The sequence below is a fragment of the Chrysochloris asiatica genome, unplaced genomic scaffold (assembly GCF_000296735.1).
Source record: "Chrysochloris asiatica unplaced genomic scaffold, ChrAsi1.0 scaffold00023, whole genome shotgun sequence".
Taxonomy (NCBI): Eukaryota; Metazoa; Chordata; class Mammalia; order Afrosoricida; family Chrysochloridae; genus Chrysochloris; species Chrysochloris asiatica.
The window spans coordinates 18004368-18014373 of NW_006408541.1; the positions used below are offsets into that span (position 1 = coordinate 18004368).

The 10006-nt window shown below is 44.9% G+C and overlaps 1 protein-coding gene across 1 annotated transcript in view; it reads left to right on the top strand.

Moving 5' to 3' along the window:
- LOC102810935 (kunitz-type serine protease inhibitor 6-like) overlaps window positions 1-10006 on the top strand; it is a 23472-nt gene that overhangs the window by 11659 nt on the left and 1807 nt on the right. Inside the window, exons 3-5 of the mRNA XM_006839337.1 lie at window positions 1277-1447; window positions 6093-6224; window positions 8231-8398. Coding sequence (XP_006839400.1) covers window positions 1277-1447; window positions 6093-6224; window positions 8231-8398 — 471 coding nt within the window. The remainder of the gene's footprint in view (window positions 1-1276; window positions 1448-6092; window positions 6225-8230; window positions 8399-10006) is intronic.

The window sequence follows — 10006 nt, forward strand, 5'->3', positions numbered from 1 at the left end:
GGGCTGCGAACCTTAAGGTCAGTGGTTCGAAACTACCAGCTGCTCCGCGGGAGAAAGATGAGGCTTTCTACTCCCGTAAAGATTTACACCCTCGGAAATCCTGTACAGAGTCTCTATGGGTCGGAACCGACTCGACGGCACTTAACAACAACAACAACATACATAGATATATAGTCCTGATGCGGTGGTGTGGGTTAATACACTGGACTGTAAGTTCAGTTTGAACTGCAAGGTCGGTGGTTCACGCTCACCAGCCCCTCCTTAGAAACTCTATACAGGGTCACTAAGAGTCAGAACCAACTCCACAGCACGTAACCACCACAGCATATAACCACCACCATATGTATATTGCTATTGTTAAGTGCTGTCGAGTCAGTTCATATACATATATATAAATTCAGTTAGCACTGGACTACAAACACAAGGCCCATGGTTCAAGCACATCAGCCGCTCTATGGGTGAAGGATAAGGCTTTCTGCTCCTTAACAGAAACATATGTATATCGTTGTTAAGTGCCGTTGAATCGGTTCTGATTCATAGCGATCCTGTATAGGGTTTCCAAGAAGCAGCTGATGGGTTTGAACTGCCAATCTTGTGGTTCAAAGTCCAATGCTAATCCTACAGTGCCACACCAGAACACACACACACATATATATGCTCAATATATAGAGAATTAGTCTCCCGGGGAGGAAAAGGTTATTGGCCATTTGAAAAGTTACTCCTGTCCTATGTGAACTTGCCCTTTACTTAAGATCCCATATTCCCTTGCCTTGGCACAGTGTGAAGAACATTTGCTTATGATTTATCATTTTCAAGCTACTTCCATACCCTTTATTTATCTGGGATGTATAGATGAGCAGCTACTTTCTGCCTGACCCTGTACTACAGTCAAACATGTAGACACACTCAAGGAGCTGACAACTTAAGAAGGTCCAGAGGGTGGCTTCATTTTCCCATTGCAACAGCCCTGGGGGGCAAGTAGGATGGGATATTGTGTATTTATTTTATAGATGAGGAAGTCAAAGACCAGAAGGTGAAGTGAGTGGTTGATGTACACACATTGAATTAGGAACCAAAGTATCTTCATAGCCAGAGAAGAGAGAGGCCAATGGTCTCTAGAAATGCACATTCCAAACAGTTGTGCAAATATATGTAAATATGTCAAAGCTGTGAGGCTTAGGAGAAAGGAAAAGGAGCCTGCTTTTTTTTCCTGGGTAAGAACAGTTGTTCTTACCCAGACAACACTTGAGAACTTAACTCTGCTCTTCCCTTACAGACATATGCAAATTGCCCAAAGAAACTGGCCTTTGCATGGCTTATTTTCGACGCTGGTGGTACGATAAGGAAAATAACACCTGCTCCATCTTCATCTATGGTGGTTGCCAGGGGAACAACAACAACTTCCAAACCGAAGCCCTTTGCCAGAACTTCTGCCAAAAAGACGTGAGTCCCAAGGACCCCAGTCTCTCATTCTCATCAGGGTCATGTTGGGAGGTCTGGGTGATGCTCAGCCCATGCCAGGAAGATTATGACCTTGGCAGACCTGGTGCTGACAGAGCATCTCCCATCACAGGGTGAGAATGCACATCACAGAGGGCTAGACAGAGTGGCTTTCTAGAAACTGAAGCTGGGAAAGAAGATGGCCATTAGTCAAAACTGGCCAGTATGAAGGGAGCTAAGAAGGGTGGAAGGAGGATGCAGACGTGGCAAAATCTCAGAGACCAATTCAAGAAGATCACGTCCAGCAGCCTTTTGTTGTGGTTGTTAAGTGCTGTCGAGTAGGTTCCAATTCAAGTGACCCTGTATAGGGTTGCCGAGGAGCAGGCTAGTGAGTTTGAAACGCCGACCTTGCAGTTTAAACCGACCTTGTGATCCAGTACTTACCCTACAGTGCCACAAACAGCCTAGACCAGACATTATTGGACAACCCACCATTCCAGGACACTCATTTATTCATCACAATGCTTCACCAGCAATCCCCTCCCATTATTTTTCCCTTTAAGGAAATAGCCCTCTGGGAATCCCTGGATGATGTAGACAGCTGAACACTCTCAGTTGCTCTTGTATTAAGCTGACAGCAACTGGCTTTTCATATATAGATGAGGGGGCTTCAGTTTATGAAAAACTGGAATTCATATGCATACGATACACACTAGTATGTGTGTGTATTTTCATGTATGTGTATATATATCCAAAACCAAACTCAATGCCATTGAGTCCATTCCAACTCTTATGACTTTGTATAGCATAGTGGTTACAAGTCGGGCTGCCAATCTCAAGGTCAGCAGTTCGAAACTATCAGCTGTTCTGCAGGCGAAAGATGAGGCTTTCTACTCCCGTAAAGATTTACAGCTTTGGAAATCCTATACAGTCATCATAAGTCAGGACCAACTCCATGGCACAAAACCAACCAAAAGGCTTTCTGAGGTTATAAATCGTTATGGGAGTAGAAAGCCTCATATTTCTACTATGGAGCTGCTGGTGAGTGGGTTTGAACTGTCCACCTTAGGGTTAGCAGTCCAGTGCTCATCCTACAGTGCCATCAGGGCTCATATATTTGTGTGATACGTGTGTATGTGTAAGGGACCCTGGTGGTGCAGTGGGTTAAGTATTGGGCTGCGAACTGCCAGATTGATGATTTAAAACCACCAGCCGCTCCCTGAGACAAAGATAAGGTTAATCTGCTCCATCAAGCTTTACAGTCTCAGAAATCCTGAGGAGTACTGCTCAGTTTGATAGGGTTTCAGTGATTCGGAATCGACTCAGCAGCAGTGGGGTGCTTTTGGTCATGTACATACATAATCCTCCAAAGGAAACCTACTTGTTAATATTCTTCTGTGAAAACATGTACAAACATAATTTTAGAACTGGCTCCAAAGATAAGCTAGGCCCAAACTGCTTACTTAGTCCTCACCTCCATTCTCTAAAAGCTCCTATTTTTGAAGGTTTGAAGATACTCTGGAACTATCCAGGATCTGGCTGAGGACCCGAGACTCTGTGCGCCTGACTGATGCTCAAAGTTGGCTTCCATTGTTCCTCGCTCAGCTTTTCAAGGCCTGCCGTTTCCAAAAACTTTCAGAGCCTTGGCAACTGCCTCTCTCTCCAGTTCAGCCTCTTTTCAGACATAGTATCTCCCCTTGTGGTCCCTTCTCTATGCCTAATTCCTTTTTATTCAACTTTCTGGGCCCCTGTTATCTCTGTGCAGCTCCCAATTTTTCCCCAATAAAGTGCTCTTCTTAGTCCTCTGACACTGACTCATTCAGGTCTGTTCCGCACATGACACTTTGCAGACTTGGGGCCTCTGGCAACAGCTTTACAGAAAATGAGGACAATCAGAACCTTGAGAGTTGAGAGCTCTTGGAATATTATTAGCCTCTTCTCTTTCTTCAAAAATTGCAAAAAGCCTTTAAGAAAAGGACTCATGGGTATTGCCTTAGTTTAGATACCCCAGAAGCCAACCCTGGGATAAAGGCATGGATACAAGCAATTTATTTGGGAAGTCTCCCAGGTAGCACAAGGTACAGCTAAGAGAGAAGAGTTGACAATGGGCTGGAGAACGGGGGATCTTTCCAGCTCGGGACCGTCTCAGGAACCATGTAAAATTTGCCTCTGAATTTTCCTTTTCTGTCTCCAGTGGTAGAGGAGTGGAGGCATAGATTCATTGAATCCCATGTCCCACTGGATACCCGAGTTATGAAATCCCTTGCTGTTCCAAACTGCCCATATGCAAGCTGAGCAAGCTCTCATGGAGCCAGAGAAAACCTACAGCAGAGACAACATTAGCACTTGAGATGGATGCTGTCAGTTTGCACCGGACTGTCCCCTACAGCTTCCAAGAGTGTACTGGAATGTGGCAACAACAATGCCTGTGAACAATACCCATTGCATTGTTCAGATTAACTCATGCCCCACACTGAGTCCACTCTTTCACCGAGGCTTCAAGATGTAAGTTGGGAGACTCAGTAGAACAATCTTTAGACCTCACTGCTGCCGCTAGTTCTGAAGTCATGGCTAACATTGATCACTTCCCTCCTGCATCACCTATTCTAAATTCGAAATTGCCCCCAATGATAGAAGTTCTCCATTAGCTCTAATAAATTCTGCTCTCAACATTGCTAACATTGGCAATTTAACATCATCTCTGTTTCCATGGCCTTAAAAAACTATCGGAAGATTTAGTAGTCAGTCTGGTTCCTCCCCAGCACCACACTCACCTTTACTTTCTGACAATGGCTAAAGAAAAGAAGTAGCCCAAAGAGAAAGATGTAAGAAAAGTACAGGAAATGGAGAAAGAGATCCAGGCAAGAAAGAATTACAGAAAGAGAGAGCAGGGCACAGAGTCAAAGACAGCAAACAGCACAGAGAGGAGAAAAAGAAATAGCGGGGGAAAAGAGACAAGAAAATAATAAACATGTTGTGAGAAGAGTGAAAATGGAAAGGGAGGATACTGTTAACCTCTAAACTCCCCCTGGAAACCTGAAGACATTGGAGTTGAACATTCACTCCCACTCAGTGAGTCTAGAAAGTCCCCTGCAAGCTTTGTTCCCACTCCCTGGCTGACCAAACAGACAGCCCTGTTCTGAGAACTAAAGTTCTCTAACAAGAGCCTCCAGGGCAGGGGCTTTGGTACTAGCTAATCCCAATTCATGGCTCCAGGGACTTGGTGTTCCCCAGCAGAGGGAGCGTGGCTGGCTTCTCTCCAGTGATGTTAGCTCCTATGGTGCTAGGTTAAGCCAGGGCACCTAGAGTTCAGAGACAAGAGTTGCTGAGCAGCAGTTCTTCATTTTAGTGCCACTGACCAGGCCAGGTCCTGCTAAAATGGGCCTCTCGGGACTTCTCCCAATCCTGGTACCATTCATCCTCCTGCAGAATGTCCAGGATCCTGGGCTGGTTGAGGGCTCCAGAGGCAGTAAGTATTGAGGACTCAGTCCTTGCTCTGGAGAACGGGAACCTGAGTAGGAGACAGGAACAAAGAACAATTCCATAGCCTTGGAATATCCCCTCCCTCCTCCTCAGCCTGGAATTCTGGGTGGCGGGGAGGTGATACATTTGGCATCATTCTTTCTACCCTCTTCCTCTTGGTAAGATGTCCTTGGTGAATGCAGGAACCTGAGTCTGCAGCATCTGAGCCTATACCACTGTTCTGAGGAGTACGTCCTCCTGGAGGGGCCTGAGCTTGGTGCTCATGAAACAGACCAGGGGAACTAGGAATCCTAAGGGGCTTTTCCTACAAGAAAGACAGGCCACCTCTCCAGCACCACCCTCATTAACTTCCAAACCTTCCCATTTCAGCCCCCATACTCTCCCCACTTCCATGTCTACATGGGAACCTTGTCTTTGGGATAAAGAAGTCTCCAGAAGTCTTTTGAAATGCTGAGCTATGACAACTCCATAGTTAGCAGCTAAAACATACAGAGCATTCAGTAGTAGTTAACAGTATGTGCTCAGAAACCACACATATTGCTACTGTTCAGTAGTCATGTGACCTTAGGCAATTTGACATCATCTCTGTTTCAGAATCCTCCTTTATAAAATGTGAGCGTTGATAGGACTTAACCACAGAGTTGGAATGAGAATTAAAGGAAAAAAGGGCCAGGCACGTAGTAAGTGCTTCATTAATATTAGTCATTATTATTATTATGCCCAGAAAACATGACAATGGATTTACAAGCTTGGTGGCATCGATCCTCAAAGTAACGCTTTGAGGCAAATGAGGAAATCATGGTTCAGGGAAGGTGCATGATGCTAAGGGTTTACGGCATTTCAAAATTCCATTAACTGACTCTGAAAATGGGAATCTCAATCCCATGCTATAGTGGCTCCCAGAAGACTGTCCAAAGACCCTAAAGGAGAGAGTCTTTCTATTGGAAACTTGAAGGTAGTGAGGGTTTGCAGGAGGTGGGGGAATTGCTTCGAAAAGAAATGGTGAGTTGTTATAGGGCTGGGGTTATGAGGCAGCACTGTGAAAATCCTGAGCCCCTTCTGGGGACAGGGAAGTGAAGACAAGCTACCCTAATGCCAGAGTGGGCCTGGGATGAGAGCATGACTGGCCCCTTCAACATCCCAAGGGAGTATATTTTCCCCTACCTTAGATAGATGTCCCCGAATCAGAATAAAATGTGAAATCCAAGAAAGGAGCCAATGTTCTGCACAAAAACCTTGCCCGGGAAACCTGAGGTGTTGCACATACAGCTGTGGAAGGAGATGTTTAGACCTCACACAAGGTAACACAAAGACCCCTTAACTACCTAATGCCCTTATCCTTGTCAGACCCCTCCCCTGAGTCATTGGACTGGGTTGGTCTCCGACCAAAAGTCTGGGTGCATCCTTCACTTAATACAAATCCTGGCAGTGTGGGTCTTGGGAGGCATGGATCTGATTTCAGTTCTGCCTCTATTACAGTATCTCATATGGCAATACCATTCGCCTTTCGGGGCCTGTTTCCTCATTCATAAGGTAAGCGTGGATCTTGGGCCACAGGGCCTCTTAGCTGTTCTTCTGTGTTCTCTGAGATGCCATGTAGCACTGAAGTCCTGTCAACTGCCAAGATTCTGTCAGGTGATATGAAAACTATAAGACACAGGTATACACTTTGTATGTTCTGGCTTTTTTCTCCAGTCCTTTCTGACCATGTTTGACCTCCTACACTTATTATCCTCTGACTAGATCATTGGGCTCTAATAAAGATTATAAGGAACTCTTCAGAAATTTATCTAGTCTACTTGTCTAATCCAGCTTCATCCTTCCTCACCTTTCTCATCTCTTACCATGTTCATGTTCACTCTCTGCCCCTGGCCTCTCTAGGCCTTCCCATGCTGCTTCCCAACACATGACCTTTGTTCATGCTCCTCTCTATGCCTGGAAAGCTCTTCTCGCCAACCTTATCTACCAAATACCCGTCTTTCAGATCGTAAATTTTGGATCCTTGTTTCCAGGAAAATCTTTTCTGACCTTCCTGAGTACATTGAGCAACCCTCAGCATGGAGTTCAGGAGCAACAGTAAATATATAAATATAACAGTTGTTGTTGTTGTTAAGTGCCGTCGAGTCGGTTCCGACTCCTAGCGACCCTGCACAGGGTTTCCGAGGCTGTTAATCTTTACGGTAGCAGAAAGCCTCATCTTTCTCCCGTGGAGCAGCTGGTAGTTTCGAACTGCTGACCTTGTGGTTCGCAGGTCGATTCGTAACCACTACGCTACCAGAGGAAATTTAAATAAAAATACAGCCATTAAGACCTTGGGCAAGCCATTTTGGCTTCTGTGGGTGGAGGGAAAATGGGATGCACCATAGAATTGTATATGGAGAACTGGAACTGGAGGAGAGGCTTTTAGGGGGACAAGAATAAAAACTGTTTGTGGAGGACCATGTGGCGCGTCTGCCCATGTCTACAGGGCTGGGTGCCCAAGTTTGCTAAATCAAATAAAGAAAACCTCACTCTCGCTAAAATGAGTACAGACTGGTTTACTTGAGTGTTTGTCAGTATAGACAACGTTTCTCACAGGTATGAAGAATGGAACCAGGAAAGACAGCACAGAAGAGTTGATGTCTAGGAAGCTTTGGAAGGATGAAGAGAATTGGAGTGTGCCTAGTTAGCAAGAGATGACTAGATAGTCCAGGCATGTACAGAGGCACAGAAGTGTCTAAGAGCATGATATTTTCAGACCACAAAGTTCAATGGTGGATGTCAGTAGACGGAATAAGAAATAAAGCTAAAGGAGGAAGAGGAAACAGATTCTGAGGTCTTTTCTGGGGTTCAATCAAACTTATCTTAAGCCCAATAGATCAGTAATTCTGTAAGTCAATGTAGAGTAGGTTGGAAAAGTCTTGGAGATCAATTGGTGACCTTGCATGGCAGTTCTGTCTGGAGATAATGATGCTGAATTAAGAAAGTGGTAGAAGGGAAGTAAAGGAGAACTATTTAAGAGATAAAATCAGCTAGATTGAGTTGTTCAGTTATGAGGGAGACACAGCAAAAGAAGTAATGTAGTATGGTCTCATTTGCTCCATACAACAGCCCTGTAAGAAAAGCAAGGTGGGATTTTATGTTCTCGTTTTACAGATGAGGACATCTAGAATCAGAGAAAGAAAATGAATGGTTAAGATTCACACAAAATTCAGAGCTGAGCCTTGAGTCAAAATCACCTGATTCTCAATGGCGATAATGAGAACAATGTTCAGACAGAGGTAGAAGTCCACCTCTCAAATATCTCTGTTGTGTGGTCTCCCTGCAGACATCTGCAGTATGACAAAGGATAAGGGCCCCTGCCTGGCTTACATCCCACGCTGGTGGTATGATAAGAAAGCTGAAAAATGCCACAAATTCATCTATGGTGGTTGTCAAGGGAACAATAACAACTTCCAGTCTGAATCCATCTGTATGATCAGCTGCCACAAAAAAAGTGAGTCTTAGGGGTCCCAGTCTTAAGTGGGTGGTCTGAGTATTGTTTGGTCCACTCAGGATGGCTAGGCCCTTGGCAGATCTGTCACTGACAGAATCAGCTCCCATCAAGGGATAAGGATACGTCACACAGAAATCTAGAAGGGTATTTTGGGAAAGAAGGGGATAAGGGAGACAGTAGTCAAAAGGAATCTGGCATTATTACGTGAGTGGAGGGTGAGAAGGGAAAACACAGAGATAGGGGCATGTCCAAGGCCAAATTGGAAGGAGGCACAGTAATATAACCCAGCCCAGTGCTGGGTACCATTTATGAGCCAATCATACCATGTCTTTACTTCTCCCCAGTCCTCATCACCAATTCTCATCTTTTCCCTTTTAAGACACTTAAAGTCAGGGAGTCCTGGTGTGGCACTGCAGGATAATGCACTGGACCACAAGGTCGGTTTGAATCACAAGGTCCCCTCAGACACCGTTTAAAAGGTCGCTATGAGTTAGAACCGACTTGACGGCACTTAACAACAACAACAACCGCGTCAGAGAAACTGTATAATTTATTGGCTAAACCAGGTCACTTTTGAGAGTGAAAGGGGACAACAGGCATAATAGGGACTCTATTTCACAAATCAGAATATATGATCACTCTGAGCCCAAGAGATCCACTCCACTTCCATTTGATTTTCCTGTGTAAGAATACAACAATGATTCCACCTTCCATTAACTACAAGGTTTGGTTTCTAAAATGGACAGAGCCCAAGCATCTCACCTTTTTCTCTACTCCTACCTTGTAGGTTCAACATATTCTTGGATAAACTAAGGCGAACGGGAATCTCCAGTATCTGGTTTATAACCCAATGCAGTTTCTATGTATGCCTGACTGATTGAGCACACCGACTTCCACTGGCCAACTCTCAGCTACCAAGATCTTGGATAATCTTCAAACTGACCACCAGGATTTGCTTTCTCCCTTTCCTCCAGCTCAGCTTCTTTTCAAATACACTGTCCTTCCCCCTTTGGCCCCTTAGCAGGGGTTATGTTCCTATCTCTTACACTTTCAAGGCTCCCATTTATCCCGATGAAGCCCCCAGTTTGTTCAGTAAAGTGTTCTGTAAGGCCTGACTTCGCTGAGCCTCTGTAATTTGTATCTGTTCTCTAGTTGCAGCTATATGCAGAATAAGGTCATTGGATTGCCTGGCTATGTGCCGTGGAGTCAGTTCCGACTCATAGCGACCCTGTACAGGGTTTCCGAAGCTGTAAATCTTTACAGGAGCAGAATGCCTCATCTTTCTCCTGTGGAACAGCTGGTAGTTTTGAACTGCTGACCTTGCAGTTTGCAGCCCGTTTCTTAACCACTACACTATCAGAGCTCCTTGCCTAGTGACATCAAAACAGGGGTTTAAAAACCAACCAGCTTTGTAGAGCTGACTTCCGGCACTTCCCTGACTGGGCAGCACAGGTACACAGGCTCAGGAGAAAGGGTGGGTGGTATCACACAGGGGAGGCCCCCGCCTGGTAGACAGGCAGCCGTTGGGCAAACATAAGACTTTAGCCTTCAACATTATGAACTTGCTTTTTTTTTTTTTTTTAATGTTTTATTGTGAATTATATGATA